The 17179-nt window shown below is 38.5% G+C and overlaps 1 protein-coding gene across 3 annotated transcripts; it reads right to left on the bottom strand.

Annotated features, from left to right (window-relative positions):
* Nucleotides 1-380: 380 nt before the first annotated feature.
* LOC111873622 (DNA replication licensing factor MCM4) lies at nt 381-17150 on the bottom strand. 3 transcript variants are annotated; one of them, XM_023868496.2, is made up of 16 exons: nt 17050-17150; nt 15572-15764; nt 14253-14508; nt 13863-14026; nt 12808-13026; nt 12176-12410; nt 10824-11066; nt 9748-9976; nt 9219-9413; nt 8159-8335; nt 6987-7074; nt 6292-6452; nt 5180-5297; nt 3555-3796; nt 2449-2659; nt 381-714 (listed from the first exon to the last, which is right to left on the bottom strand). In XM_023868496.2, the coding sequence occupies exons 2-16, from the start codon at nt 15749-15751 to the stop codon at nt 619-621; spliced, it is 2814 nt and encodes a 937-aa protein (XP_023724264.1). In that variant the 5' UTR covers nt 15752-15764; nt 17050-17150; the 3' UTR covers nt 381-618. The 3 variants fall into 3 exon arrangements, with proteins under 3 accessions (XP_023724264.1, XP_023724265.1, XP_023724266.1); XM_023868497.2 differs by lacking the exon at nt 17050-17150 and adding an exon at nt 16857-16950; XM_023868498.2 differs by lacking the exon at nt 17050-17150 and adding an exon at nt 16570-16708.
* Between the last annotated feature and the right edge of the window lie 29 nt (nt 17151-17179).

Genomic DNA, 17179 nt, shown 5'->3' with positions numbered 1-17179 from the left:
ATGATACAAAAAATAAATTTGGTTAGAGGAATTCGTATAAGAAATTATGGCATTTACTCTAGCCTGTGGTAAGAACCCAGGCAATTGACCTTGGTTGAAAAATACAAGCATGGCACTTAATTATCAACATATCCCTTGGGGAATTTCACATCACACCTGTATCACATTCCATGGTTATAATTAAAGCAGAAAGAAACATCTGCTTTCAAATAAAAATTCACAATGAAACTGCACTGACAGATCTGGAAAATGTTGACTTTTTCAGGTAGGATGTGAAAGGAATAAGTCACAAGGCACTTTCCAGGTTTTTGCCTGGCTAAACTGTAAACACCATACAAAAAGCATCAGATTTAAATTCACACTTGACATAATTGTAATCAGAGAAAGAAAAAATATTTTTTATTCATCCGTAGAAAATTTATTCTTAGTAAAATGTGTTGATTTCAAAACAGACTCAACCTGCCTACAGGAAGTCACATAAACAAAGGAAGACATGGCAAAGGCAGACAGGGAAAGTATTAGGCAGCAGATTCTTTTCTCAATGATATCTATGTGATCCTCAACGTCTAGCATCAGTCCGATATGTGCAGTATAACCTCCAAGCACAAAGAACTTTGTTCAGCACACTCGAATCATGCTCTTTCCCATAACAATGATAACACCATCATCCTGAAGATCTTTTAATGCATCTTCAAACATTTCACGTGTAATCATCTGAAAAAAAAACAAATCAGATCTTTTTAACACCAAAAAATACCACAAATAACATGTATCAGCAGATTATCTATAGACCTTACATTTCATTTCCTGTATAATGTAACTCATTAAGCGCCTGCACACAACACAAAGCAAACACACACAATGCCACATTATCACTTAATGTCCTACTGACTTGAAGCATTTTCTATCAAGGATACATCCCAGACCTCTAAAGAGCAATATGAGCGTTAAACAGTCACTTTGAGGAAGAAATATGAATTATAAGAGTCCGACAAAAAGCCCTCAGGAGAATTTAGACTCAGGAAGAGTAGGTGGACAACAAAGGACACTACATAATAGGAAATTCATGACTTACACATAAAGTTTTACTAGGACAGCAGAAGCTAAGAGCCTACAATGGGCTAAACATGTAGCTAGGATGGGACAGACAGCAAATATAGAGAATTTTACTAAAAAACTTCTTGGAAGACTGAGAAGGAAATGGGAGAATAAGATAAGATGAATCTCACAGAAATACCCATTGGTATCATTGCAGATGAGCCTTCAGATTCTGGTAGTGAAGAAGTTCATATACTATCACATGTGGAACGCAAGTCTGCAGTCTTCAGCAAAATCGGAAATAATGCCACTATTTACAGTAGGGTGAACTAATTTTAAAACTTTCATATATAAAGCTTCAAGGGAAAACAGTATAATGGAGACCATATCAATGATAACAGGATACTAACTTGCTCTTGAAAAACTATGATATGAAGGAGACTGAATTGACTATAGGTCCAATAGTGGGATTTTGTGTCGAGGGTCATGAACATTAAGAGGTCCCATTAAGAGGCAATTTCTTGATCAGCTGAGTGACGTTCAGACATTCAAAGAAGTAGTCATTATCAAACTGGTTAATTTACATGGGATACATTATACAACCTAATAGAAACACTAAGTATTAGATAGAATAGTACTGCATAATAAAGCACTTCACAAACAGCATTACAAACATGTTGTATTGGTAAGTCAATGAAAGACAAATAGAACAAAGGGTAAGAACAGACATGGCAATTCACTTTAAGGCGGCCCTGAAGCAATAATCATAAATCACACAATAATTTACCCACAAAAATTATATTTGGCAAGAGTGTGTACTTTGCAACACTGACCACTTCCTTCACTTTGCAATCCATCCCATTCTGCTGGCTGCAAAACTTGCATCTCCATGCAGAGGGAAAGCAATATCAGCATCTTCTACAACTCAAATACCGCCACATCTAGCTAGGTACGAATGTGCCAAATTTTTTTCATCAGTTAATCATTGCATGATTTATAATTTTTATTGCAGGGCCCCTCTGAGGATCACCCTCTAGCATAATCTTACAAAGTAAACAGCAAATAAAGCATCCCAATAATTCAACTATGGCTATGATGAGGGAGCTTATAGGGCAGGTACAATATCAGTTCAGTACTGGGGGTGGGTTCCATTACTCTGCAGCCACTACAAGTCACATGGTGGCTTGAGGGTGGTCCCATTAGATATAATAGGGTGATCTAAATAATTCAAATAGCAACCATTAAACTTACAGCGACTCAACTTCTGAATACTTTACAATAAGATACTGGGACACGCTCTCTTCAGCAATTACAAATATGGATGGAACCTGGGGCTGGCAGTCCCAACTGAGTTACCTAGCACACATGCATTAGACTTTATACAAAACAAAAGCTGTATGAATAACTTACCAACTGAGAACTTTCTTTAAACTCTGCAAAAACTTTTTGATAGCCGAGTGTCAGAACTTTCTCTTTACTGGTTATCAGCTTCTTCAGGGCTTGTGCCACCTCCACTCGGCGTTTTCTGGCAGCACTGCTCAGCCCCGTGGTCAGAATGCTAACATCAATCTTTCCGGAGAGAGGGTCAGTAGCAGATTGTTTCAGAGCTTCACGATGAAGCCTGCACATATGTAATATTATTTGTCACTGCATAGTTCACTACATTTAATACAGGCAACTGCATCAAAGATGGCACACTTATATACTTTCATTTTCAAATAAATAGATTTTTTAATCCTCTGTAGTTCAGTGATATTGCAAAGAGTTAGGTATGACTTTTGGTCCCACATTTCAACTTGAGGATTAAAAATTCCTATTTTCATTATGCTGATTCCTCAAGTACACCGATAGTTTAAAAACCACAAATATTGTATGACTTCAACAATCTTGAATTAAAGATGCATCAACACTACATTCAGGTACGATACAATACTCCTTACTCTCCTATTTCCATAGTAACTCCTGGACCACATTTACCAATTAAGGGCAAAGAGCAATTCTAAACTGACATGGCGCAGATATGCAATATTTGTACTATCAACCATCAACATGCAATTGTTTTAAAGCATAAACTATACAATGAAGATCTGAAAAGTTATTGCTGTTATTCATATTGACGTAACTATGTGAAAGTGACTTGCTATGTGCTGGATGACCAGGGTTTGATCCCTGATAAAAGCAATAATTTTCCCTTCACCATAATGTTCAGACTGGCTCCAGAGCTGACACAGCCTCCTATGCAAAATATACCAAGGACTCTTTCCTTGGAAGTAAAGTTGCCCAAGCATAAAGCTACATACAAACATTTAATACCAACTGTGCAGAGCTTTACCATCAAAACCCCTATGTACTGTCAGGATTATTTCAAAGTTAACCCTTTCACTGATAAGCAATAAACCCTTCAGACTCTTGAATTCACCCATTATAACTTAATCCCTACTCCTTTCATCAGAACTTAGTTCATGTAAGGGAACAAGTTCTACTAATTACAATGAAGGAAGTTAGTAGTTCCCCACCTCCAAGCTTCCTCCACATCAACAACCTGAACCACATTCGAGAAACGGAGTTTTGCATGAGCCTCAGAAAGACGAATTAGTGATTCAAGCTGTCGTGGATATGCAGTGATATGTCCACGTCCGCTTCCAACTTTACGCATGTCAACGTAAGCCTGGATCAGTCGCTGAGAAGCCAATTCACTCAGTTTTGGATGGATGTGTTCTCGTGCATATGCAATATAGTCTCGCAGGATACTCATGTCCTAAACAGAAAGAAACAGCAGCACCAAAATAGAATTAGAGACTTCAAAGTAAGAACTTCTGGCTATAAACACTATACATCAAAGTACCATTATACTTCATTTATGCTACCTACCACAAGATTACTTTGAATACATCACTGTTCAGGTCTTTACAGATATTTACACTGAGTACCTAGTTTTTATTTTTGATGAGCCAGCTATTTCCATATGAATAACAATTTATTACTTTTAGAGGACAACTATAATCAATACAGTCCTTTCTTTGAATATCCAGTAGCTACATTTATCATTCCACCAGGACAATGAACATTTTGGTGCTGAGGTCAAACATACCAGAACTATTATAATTAGTGTCTAAGAATCAACTCTGAAGAATATAACTTGCTCATTTACAGCAACACTACATGAAAACAGGAACAAATTATGAAGTTTAACTACTCAAATCTGGGCTGCAAAGACTGGGGCTACATCGGTATTTCATAAATAAATATATTCACATGTTCAAGAATAAGAGAAGATAATATTAATTTATTAAGACATTTTGTTTTCTTTTGAATTGAATTTATTTACATTCTATAAATCCTAAGTAGGTTAGTACCTTTGGATACAGAACAAGTCAAAAGGTTACATACATAAGTACAGGAAATTTTAGCTTAAAAATTAATATAACTTAATTTTACATCATTCTCTATTTACATTGAAGTATTCATCTAAAGAGTAGAAGGAATGAGCATGTAGATAATTCTTTAACTCTGATTTAAACTTTTTAGTATTATTGCCCAAGTTTTTAATACTTTGTGGCAGATTGTTGAACACTTTTATGCCAGTAAAGTAGACTCCTTTTTGATATACTGATAAAGTTGATGAGGGTAGATGGAATATCAATGTTAATGCTGATGGACACTGTATCCATTAGCAAAGTTACAGTCCATGATACCAGAAAAATTATGCAACCAGCAATGGCAGCCCCAATACAGGCTCGAACAAGCAAGGAAGAGCCACCCCACAAGCCATATTAAATCAGAATCTGAGATAAACTTCAAAAAGCAGAATGATTATATTAACCATTCACATGTTACATACATATAGATATCCTCTGAGATGTCAGGTTAAGTTAGGTCAGAGACTTGCATAACCTTCTACACTTCTTCAATCTAAATTATCTCCCCATCCTTAAAAATAAATCAGTGCAAAGGACCAAAGTGATAAGCATTTCAGCTTGGCATTAGCAGATAGGAGGCTCAAATTAAACGAGGTCAGAGCCTGGATGCCCTGACAAGATCAGTAAAATATATGCCCCAGGATATTAGGAACACAAAGCAAGGATAGCAGGCAATCAGCATGTTCACTAACCCTGAACTACTACGAGCCTCGTTCACTTACCATCAGTTCCCCTTCTTCTTCATCCCGGGTCTGAAAGTAGAGCGACACTAAATGGCGAGCCAGTCGCCTGTCATACAGTTCATTCTGAGGATCAAGCATCAGGAAGATCAGATCAAACCTGCCAGAGTGCAAAAATAAGAAACCTGCAGTATTCCCATAACATATAATGAATTTTAAAATTATTTTTCTTGGCAAATTTAAGATATTTATTCAAACTGTAATATAGAACTTAATTGCTTCTTCCTAATTTAGACAGAATTTGAAGAATTTTGTATATTACTAAAGTTTACTTAGAATATATGGGACTCAGGAAGGAATGGAAATGAATGTGGGAAGCCAGCTACTTCCAAATGCAGAGGACATTAATTTCTTTCATAAAAATGCAAGTAACAATGACTACAGCAGAAATTCATTTTCAGGTTAACAAAAGAAATGGTGTGGGTTAAAGTAAATATATAATGAGCATTTCATGAAACTAAATTCTGCAACAGTCATAACTACAGACAATAAATCAGCTGAAATTTGTTTCAATATGTATATAGCTGGTGTTTAAGTCAACCACAATACTTAGGAAACAATTTGAGTAATACAGATTATATATAAAAATTATAAAAATAATTAAAGCTTTGACTTTTAGAGGGGTAGAACCAATTAGACACAAGGATAAGATACTGGAAGAAATTAATACTTTAATTATTTCGGATATATCATATTGGTCATATCTTATGCGGTAACTGCCTTCTAAAAGAAGTTATTGAAGGAAAGATAAGAGGGGTGGATAGAAGTGACCAGAAGACGAGGAAGAAGATGTAAGAAGATGCTGGATGACCTTGGGGACAGAAGAGGATATTTTCATTTGAAGGAGAAAGCTCTAGATCGCATCAAGTGGAGGAACTGTTTTGGAAGAGACTGTGGACCTGTCGTCTTGAAAGATTACTGATGAATGAATGAATATCATATACAGGATGAAAACATATAAGGCTCCCACAAATGGAAAGTGATGAACCCCAGTACCTCATGTTCAATGGCTACAGGAAAATCATAATATAGCTATGAAGTCTTTAGAATAATCCCTGAAAGGCTGCCAATATCCATACATGCAGGCCACCCACCTCGACAGGAGTGTGTGAGGCAGCATGATGTTCTCAACAATGGTCTTGTTCTTATTCCACTGGGACTCACTCGGGTTTGCTGCTGCTAGGATTGACGTTCGAGCGTTCAGCTGGCAGATGATTCCTGCTTTTGCAATGCTTAATGTCTGTTGCTCCATTACCTGAAGACAAAAGGAGCTACTGTTACTGCATGAATGACTGTGTGTAACAAACATGAGTGTTAAATTTCCTGCATTTAAAGTTTTCCTCAATTCAGAATTCAATCAGTTGCTCCTAAGAGACATAAAGGCATTTGGGGAGTGGATGTATAGCTCCACCATTCTTAACCTGGACACTAGATGGAGGTGAACAGTCAGCTTTGCCCAAAGGGAAAGAGCCCCAGTACCTATTGTACAAAGGCTAGATGGGCCCAAGCCCTGGTACTAATTGTATAGAGACTGGGTGGGCCCCAGAGCCAGTGTGGATGTCAAGGAGAGAAGGAAAATCTTTGCACCTGACAGGAATCAAACCCCGATCCCTAGGCTGACTAGTTCATAGCCTAGCTGCTACACCAACTGACCTATTCAGGCTCAATACTACAAATAATACCCTTAGAAATTCTGACATTTGGAGTGGTAATCATCATCAGCAGCAGCAACAAAGAAAGAACACTGATAAAAAGATGGGGAATAGGAAGTCATCACTTGCTGACTCACCTCATGCAGAACACTGCGAGTGGAATCATTCATCTTGTCGAACTCATCAATGCAACATATGCCATTATCAGCCAGTACCAATGCACCACTGTGGAATAAATTAATGCTATTATCCATATGAGTCAAGGAAGTTAGAGGAAAATCTGAATTAGACCCTCTCACCGAATGACGACCCACAATTTTGTTTTAATTGCTAGTGGGGTGGCACTAAGTCCTTGTACTGCGGCCACTTCTGGCCTATTGTACTGGCCCCAGATGATAGGTGAGGGTGATTGTGGAGCAATTGGTGGAATGAAGATTGGCAGGGGAAACTGAAGTACTTGGAGAAAACCTGCCCCAGTGCCACTTTGTCCACCACAAATCCTACTTGACCAGACCCGGGATCGAACCCATGCCGCCGCGGTGGGAAGCCAGCGACTAACCGCTTGAGCTATGGTGCGGCCCTGATGACGACCCATGATCATGCAACCATTAGTCAACATATTTCATGTAGGATTTGAGGTTCTCACAGTAGTCGCTACATACAGTTGTATCTTCTGGGATATACCACTGTGTAGCCCACTGAAAGTCAAATAACATATCACAGGAACATGGTGCCTCCACCTTCAGAGTTAAAAAGAAAGCCAAGTAAGAAACCAGGTTCACTTGCTGCCTGCTTCATAGTGATTTCTTGCTTGGTTTACTCTTCAGTCCTGAAGGTTGGGGCAACAAATTCCTCCAATATGTTGACTGACTTTCTATGGACTTAATGGTGTTATGGCCCAAAAGACAGAACTCTTGATATATTTCATGCTTTCTGATATCACAGAACTACTAAAAGACATACACAGGTCTGAGTATTTTTAGGAATCAAAATACATATTGACTTTCAATGTACAGTCCACAGAAGCTTTTGCTTATCCAATCAAAAATACTTCTTGTAGTCCAATTCTGGAATGTGACAACATGTAGTTTCACAGTAGGTACCAGCAGTTCAGAGAATGCACTGCACCAACACTGACCACAAAGACAGTGACAGTACATTCTCGTATCCAGTCACCTGGATGACGACACAACCAGAGGCATCACAAAGTACCATTCTTGTCAAACAGCCCAGACAATAGTCAACAAAACTAGTCAGTATGTCTCATGCGAGATCAGATATATAAAGGATGAAGCAAAGATATACTCACATCTGCAGAACAAGTTGCCTAGTTTCAGGATCCTTTGTTACATAGGCTGTAAGCCCAACTGCCGAGGAGCCCTTGCCTGATGTGTATTGGCTACGCGGAACCAGGTTGTATACATAGGACAGCAACTGTGATTTACTGGTACCCGGGTCACCACACAGAAGGATGTTGATCTCTGCCCTGAGTACACAGCAGAACATGTTCTGTAATGTCCTTAACACTTCAAGGAGTCCTTTAAATTGCATACTGCTTAACCCTGCAATTACATCCCAATGGCAGTAGGTCCTTCTGTTGTATTTTTATTTATTTGTGGCTTACATAACAACGCTGTCAGGCTACACAGTATCAGACAGGAGGATGATTTAATGAATAATGAATTGGAAAGGATCTGGAAGGAAGCAATCGCAGCCTACTTCGAGGTACTATACTGGAGATGTACAAATGAATCCTGCAAAAAGACTTCACTCAACATGATTACAAATAACATCTACTTTTAAACTATCTCTATGTGTATCCATAAATCTAACGCAGTCTTTAATCAAAGAAAGTCTTGGACAAACAAGTTTCATAAAATATACAGAATTTGACCAGATTAGGTACAGTTAGCTTCTCATGGACTCCACTCCTTGAATTTCATGAAAGATATGGCGACATAATTTTCAACTCCTTTCATCTCAAACTAGCAAAGAGATTTTCTTTCTTGTAGTTGGTTGAGGCACTACGCTACAAGAAGTAAGTTTGAGGGTTTGATTCCTGATGAGGTCACTGGATTTTTCAACTGACCCAATCCATCCAGCCGCACTATGGCCCTGGGGTTGACTGAGCCTCTAACAGAAAGAGGACCAGGAATCTTCCTAGAGGTAAAGGGCAGCCAGCACATATGGTTGACAGCACTGCCATCTGTCAGCTGACTCTCTAGAAAATGTGGGAGCTTTGACATCTCACAACCCTATGGGCCTTCATGGCCTCTTACAGGGATACCTTCACCTTTTACTTTTATTTAAGGACGATAATTAAACCATGACACAAAACTAAATAATACTGTGTTACTATAAATAAATACCTGAAATTGCCACGTCCTGAAGATGTAAAGGATTTCTTGGTTCCACCAAACAACTGAAGAAGAATGCCCTTTTTGATGTCCTCATTTTCATATATGGACGGAGCAATAGCACGGGCCAGACGTTCATAAATATCCTCCATTTTAGACAGTTCATGAAGCAGTTTCACCCTCTCAGGAGAGAAAAGGTGATCCTTGCTGTGAAAGTTTATACATGACAGTAACATTCAATAAAATAACTTGGTAACATATTTTGGTGATCAGCATAGAGATTGTGATTGAGCTGTGTTATTAAACTGACACAATCTTCATGTTTCTGATTAAAGAAACATAAGATTTCAGAAGGTGCCTCTGCTTCCATCATCAAACAAAAGAAGGGCAGCGTTCTTCATGGACCAAACAATGTGGGTTTCCTGCTTTTGTCAGACAGGGGAAAAGCCAGCTTCCAAAAACATGTTTACTTAACACGAATGATGCAATAAACTCATCCAAAATACACATCAGTTGAACACTTTGATCCTCCCACACTTACCCCTCCTCCTGATCATACAGACGCTTTGTATCAGCTTTGCGGAAGTGCACTACATCGATGTGCGTTTTATAGACAGCTCGAACGTTCCGCATGCGAGGATTCACCTGCGTGGGTATTGCCCTGTAGATTCCGGTCACAGTCACTCGATCACCTGCCTGCACAGTGTCTACCAGGTCATTATGAGCAAACAGAACCACAGTGTGAGGAGTCTGACCAGCAGGCATATCATCTGTAACAAGACAAACAAGTCTGCCTACAATTGTATTTTCAGTCATAGCCCACATACTGCTTAGACTGAAATCATTTACCTGACGATGTTTTAAATGTTGCTCAGAGAAGTAACTGAACACTCATCACAGTCAACAGCATATTCAGTGGTTCAAGATATGGAAACAAAAGTTAATCGCCAAAAAACCTAACAGCAAGGGCTTGGACACAGACCATCTCAATGCTGTCTTTCATTTTCCTTCTGTTTCTATTCACTTTTACTTTCATATAATTTTATGCATATTATTTTATTTCATCTTATCCTTATTACATTTTAGTTTACTTCCTTTTATTTGTATCTTGTTTTAATTTTGTTTTGTCTACTCACCTCCTTTTACACTCTTATTTTCAGTCTTTATTTCATTCTTTGTGGAATCTTTATCTTATTAGATTACCAGTGGCTTATTTTTATTTTATATTATACTGAAGTCTCTACTTTCTTCCCTTCGTTGTATTTCATCTTTTAATTTCTCTATCTACCAATCTGGCCCATTTCAGGGCCCATGATCCTATTCGTTCTATATCACTGCTACTGGTCTGCTTTCAGCCCTTGTTGTCCCTTCCTTCTATCATTATCTCAGCTTATTCTTTTATCATGATGATGGAGGGAAAAGGTACCTCTGAAACACTGGTATATACTTACCAAACTACATAGCATCCACATCCTAGAATACATTAATCTTCACTTACTTACCGTTTCCATCCCAATGCATTTCCCTAGGACCCACACTAATACCTACCCCTTCATTTACTAAACAACACCTTTCAGAATTTCTTACTTTTCTTACACATTTTGTATTTGCACTTACCAGGTGATTCTTGAAGTTTCACCATCTGTTTATCAGTAAACTGTGAGCGATTGTGGATAAGGCTGAAGCAGTGATTGGTGTTGCAGTTGGTACACAGTGTAGGCTCAGCAATACGCCCTCGATCTATCTCAACAGCAGTTGTGTATGCACAAACAATGCACTTGAAGAAAGCCTCCCGCATCTCGGGCATAATGTTTGATGTTCGAATCACCATGCCAGCAATTGTAATCAGCTGATCGATATCTGCCAAAAATACAAACCATTGTTCACTAATTAAGATCCTTCACAAGAACTACAAAGCTACATTATTTTGTGCATGACAACTAATTCATTATTCAAGATATGAATGAGGCATCTCTCCGATACAAGCTTAGAGCATTACTGCTACATCAGTTTCCACTGGCTAGGACGCCGGATGAACCCAAAAGCGACTGAACATGAAAGTAAATAAAATACTCCACACCGCTGTCAGGAGTTGCACCCCTGGTCTTCTACATAGGCAATCACTCTACCAACCACATCATGGCTCCCAAAATTATGGAATGGTTTATGGAGCGGTCTTTCTTATATTCTAATAGTTGTCCCGCTGGTCAAGAAATTACCTAGCTTCTATGGAACCTGAAATTTCATTCTTGCATTTGCATGAGCCCACAGGTCTGAAGCTCTACATAACATTACACAGCACCCCAATTTTTAAGGGTAAGAGAGCATTAACCACAGCATGAAACCCAAACGACTTGGCAACTACTTCCCAGCTATCTGTGATTGCTTATTAAGTATATCTGCAGCGACTTTCACATCTGAGGTTCATCTGTTCTACCTACAACCTGCATACACTCCAAGCCATGGTGACAAAGTCTTACAACTGCAATTACAATTTATTTATTTATTTTTGCATTTGCAAACAATTTCATTTTATAATCACTACTGTGAAGACCTCAAACAGGGTCCAACTTCTACCACATTATAAAGGGTTACACTGCATAGGATAGCATTATTCAGTCACTGCAATAAGAACTGAAAATTAACGATTCTTTTAGTATCATCTACCCTTCATCATGCTGGGACCTCAGCACTAGAGCATTAGACAAAAACAGTCTGAACAGTATGATCTTAGTTGTGTAATGTCACATAGTTTAGCAAATGTCTACCGACGTTTCGGAGGTATGTGGTGCTTCCATCTTCAGAACTGAAGAGTATTCCAAGCAAGAAACAAACAATAAGGAGTCAATGGACTTCTACAAAACTACACAGCTACACAACTCAAGTTTGTACTCTTCATAGTTACTGTGAGAACCTCGAATCCAACATGAACAATCTGATTTATTCTGAAACATGCATGACAAACTCACCTTCGGGATTCAGTGACCTCATATTCTTGGTTTTCTGGACATTAAATGGTCGCACCTGAATCTGATGGTCAAGAACGGCAGCAGGATAGCGTTCAAAAAACATCTCATTAACTGCCATGTCAAATGTTGGAATCACTTCTTGTGGATAGGAAACCAGCTGGCAATACAAGTGAGGATCATATGCCTCCAAGTGTGCACAATTCACATTCAGAAATGGTTCCTCCAAAGTATGGATCTATCGGAAAAACGAACGGTACAAAATAAACAAACTAAAACCACAGCCATTATTGCAGTACATCTCAAACGAGCCTTTGCTAAGGGCAAACTCAGTCTTCATGATAATTCATCACAGAGGAAGTAACGAGGGTAAGTCCACGCCATAGCTCAAGCAGTTAGTCGCTGGCTTCCAAGCAACCAAAAAACGATGAAATGCACGTGACATGTAGCATACACATAGAAACAAAAAAAAACTTTACTTGGAAATCCTCTTGTGAAGCCACACAGGAGAAGTACACAGAGAGGAAAGAATGATATTAATAACCAAACAACAGTTTCAGAACAAGCTTGTTATTTTATAAATGTTTCTTTAAAATGGCACCAGAGGGCTCAGAGCTCATTTCCCAAATGCATACCTCGTGCAGCTTCTGTAGGTACAGGGGTTCATTTATGTTCATGTCCTCCATACGCTCATCCTCTTCTGCATTAGGGTCCACAAACTGCAGTACAAACTTTTTGAACTTCTCCTTACACTGGCTCACTACCACACTGGTCCCCCACACCACCAGCTGGGGTGCCTGATCAGTTTCTGATGATGCTCCCACACCACTGGGGTCAGCCTCCAGTGATTCAACCTGTATTACATCAGAATGTTAAATTAACTGACACTGTTCTCCATGACAATCAGAAACACATTTCAAAAAATTTTAAACAGATTTTAAATGCTTCAAGAGCAGGGATGGAAATCAAAAAACGATTAAAAATTTAGCATTTTTAATCAATGGCTCAGTAAAAAAAAATAATGTTTCCACACAAATTTTGCAATGTGATAAAACATATCCTGGTACATGTATGATTTGAGGTTTTCACTGCGGTGACTATGAAGAAAGCAGTCTTGTGGGATGTGGCACCATGTAGCTGTGGTGTTAACTGACGTTTCAGAGGAACGTATCGCCTCCATCTTCAGGGTAGAAGGAAAAATACGAAAAACCACAAGCGAAGAAACAGTGAGAGCAGGTGCAAGCAATCTGCTTGCTCCGAAACGTGAGTTAACACATCTACATGGCGCCACATCCCAGAAGACTGCTTTCTTCATGTCTTGGTACAGTGTTCTCTGCAGCTATCACAGTCAAACAATACATCAATCATCATAAATCCTTACAAAACAAATATATATAAGCATGTGAAAAAAATCAAGCTGCCTTTCAACAGAAAGGATTCCAGTACTACTATCATCTGGAGTTTGAACTCACATAATATAAAATAATAAAAAAAAACTCTCTCATATTTTAAATTCTTTTCATTCAACTGGATGAAGGGAACATTATGCACCAAATTAGTCACGATCCTCTAGGGTTAAGTGTACATGCATTTCACTTTCTACCCTACCACCAGATAACATAGCATGTCTCTCAGCTTGAATTCTGTTCAGATATTATTATTATCAGTTATTAGTTACAAGTACACATACTGGGTCTGAGTTCACGTTCACTTGTCGAATGCGCCTATCAGTTCTTATGTCTGGTCGCATACGAATTGGAGTCCCTCTGATGCCTGAGTGAGGCGTTCGAACTGAAGACAATGAACCAGGTGTCCCATAGTTGAGTGGTGAACTCAAATCAATCTCACTCATACCTGTTTCAAAGAAAATAACAAATGGTAATTAACAAAACTCATTCTTTTAATACGTTTGCAATGTCTACCTCTTCATTTTAATTGTAAATATTCTATAAACATTATAAATTTGCAAAACTGCTTAACAAATTCTGAACACATAAGATTCAGATGTGAGAAAAAGCAAATACTTCCCTACAAGTATTCATATCCAGTGGTAAAAGATACCTGCAGTTTCTGAGCTCACCTACAGCAAGTGGACTGGTAGGGTTCAAGTTGACTGCAGGTGAAGTTGCAGAAAATGACAGCTGGTCTGAAGTATCTACAACGACATTTTGCTGTGGCCTTGTTCGCTGCTGAGCTCCCCACCGAAGAGGGGTAGTAGTAGGCGTGTCAGATCGAGATCGCTTGGAGGGAGTGATCAGAGGCCGAGAAGGTGTTGCAGCTATTTCAGGCCTGCCTGCAGTTCGCCTCACTGGAGTGGCCACTGGTTCATCTTGTCTCTGTATTCAGCAGAAGGAAAATGTTACAATATTGGGACCAAACAAACATAGGCATAAGGACTATATTCAGGGGGAAGTTCCCCTCATTTGACTTCAACATGTCCCTACAAATAAAATATGTTACTACCTGCCTTAATATTTTAGTACTTTCGTCATACAAATGCCAATTCATACATATGAACCAGCTGTCACATTCTAAGCACTACTGACAATCCAGTATAGCGTTTGCATTCCATGGGTTGATTTGTTACACTCATGTGGATAATAAACTGAGGCATGAATTTCATCCCACCCTCCCCTTATTTTAAATTCATCTCTAAAAACCACCTAATGTTATCTACTATAGAAGAAAGAAACTAGATATATTACTGTTTTATTCTCAGTATATATTTTCATTACTAATTTTTGTAATTGATAATATCTCCTTATTTAAAACAAATTCAGAGTTATATGATATCAACACCAGAGGTAAAAATAATTTTTACCCTTCTATCTATAAAAATGGTGTTTATTATATGGGTATAGGGGCATTTAATCACTTACCTCCTTGCATAAAAAAGTGTCTGATAATAAGAATCAATTTAAAAATACTCTAAAAAATTACCTTCTATTGAATTCTTTCTATTCACTGAATGTTTTTTTTAATAGTAATTACTAATTTTAATGTGAATTTTTAAGATTTTATGTATCATAGGTGATTTATTTTGACATAAACATGTTATCATCTACCTTTTGGTATGATGATTTTTTTACAATATTGAATTTAAGATGCTGTTATGTTTAATGTTAAAGTAGGAAGATAAACAGTTTGGTTTACAGTTTGGCTCTATATTCGTCAGGCGTATTTGTAGCCTAGATTGGACCGATGGAATTTTACAATAAACTAAACCAAACTATACTTCATTATAAACATAGTAAACTGGCATAGTATACAAGCCGTAAATGGCCTCTGTAATGATGGTGATGAGCATGGGGGTTCCCCATAAGATGAAGATATATTCTGAACAACTGCATAACTAGTCAATACATACATCTGTAAACAGTAAAATAATAAGTCACACACATCTCTAGATCCTGGTGTCCTCCTCCCAGGGGTTCCTTGTCGACTTGGAGTAGCTGTTCCATTTTCAATTCGAGTTGGTGTGCGGGCACTACGTCGTGGAGTATGCCTTCCACTTTCTTCTCGAACAGGTGTGCGGCTACCTTCTTCCTCATGGCGTGATGACCGTGATGGACTGGACATGACTGGTTATGTTCTAAAAAAAAAAGAGAAGATATGCAGACTGTGCTTTTCTAACTACATTGGTCTAGTTCCAATGCATTTGTTGGCACAAGTGACATACTACAAAGATAAAGCAGCCTCTGTAACTAAGCATAACTCTGGAACTAACACAAAGTCCCAACATCCTAGACATTCAGACTGGGAAGAAAATGTTAAGCTTCTTGCTCCTGGTCCTTTACCTGGGAGAACAGAAGTTCCAACTGTAGAGAAGGCTGCGGAGCCATTCTAATGTAGTGGAAAGGAGGAAAAGTCCCTGACACCATTAGGAATCCATCCCTGATCTTATGCCCTGTGCTTAGCCACTTCACTAAATAGGTTATCTCAATTCAAACAGTAATAGCATTACTGGATTTTAAAGGGTTCTTATACGTTGTTGAGGCTTGCATGCTGTAAGTGTGGCAGTATGTATGAGGTCTGTGTTTGTTATGAATTTTAATGTGTTACAATGAAACTGTATTGATAATATGGCTGGCCAATGTGTGTGGAATAGCAAGGTGTGCAATTGCACAGCACAGAGTTCTTATGGTTGCAAATATGAGGGATTTTGTTCAGGGTCGAACCTTGCTTACCCAACTGCAACAACTGAGCTATTCTGGCTAAGGATCAAAAACGTAAATTCCCACAAATATCTTGCATATTCCTACAGGCAACCAAGAAGGCATCTACTATACACATAACAAAAAAGTTATGTTTGCAACATCAGACATGTCAGATTTCAAAACCTGGAGAAAACTATCGATAGAAATAGCAATGAAATTTCATGGATTGAAAATAAGTACCTATCCTTGGATAAGGGTTGACAATTCTATGGGGTCATCATGGTGACAGCACATATCTGAAGCCCTAAAAATATCAAGACATACACCTTCACGCCTAGCATATGTACTGTAAGAAGAAACTTTCACAACTGGAGAGCTGACACTCAAACCGCTGCTGCAATTAACGACGCTGCAAGAAAATTTACGAGGTGCAACAAATGACAGGAAATATGGCGCGAAATCAAAGCCCTGGACGTCATGTTAATTTGGATATGGCCGGAAAATTATGACCTCATGTGAATACTCACGTGCATGGAGGTGCACGGGTTCCCTGGTAAATTGTTACCTAATGATGTTCCTAGTATGAAACGAAAAATGACCCTGTAACCTATATCGCACCGCATATCAACGATGCTACATTACGAACAACCAGAACTTTCTCTGTCTCTCCAAAAAAAAATTATAACATGCACCATGTTGGGCTATTGTTTTATTAATTACCTCCAATTTCTACTACTCAAGTAATATTTAGAAATTTTTAGTTACACGGTTTAAATTCTAATACACTCAAAACACCTGGCTTCCGACAATAAGCGCGGGAATTTGACCGCACTTAACAGGCATGCCAATA

Source organism: Cryptotermes secundus, unplaced genomic scaffold (assembly GCF_002891405.2).
Source record: "Cryptotermes secundus unplaced genomic scaffold, Csec_1.0 scaffold644, whole genome shotgun sequence".
Taxonomy (NCBI): Eukaryota; Metazoa; Arthropoda; class Insecta; order Blattodea; family Kalotermitidae; genus Cryptotermes; species Cryptotermes secundus.
Note: the sequence above shows the minus strand (reverse complement) of the source record. Positions and strands in the feature narration are given on the sequence as shown.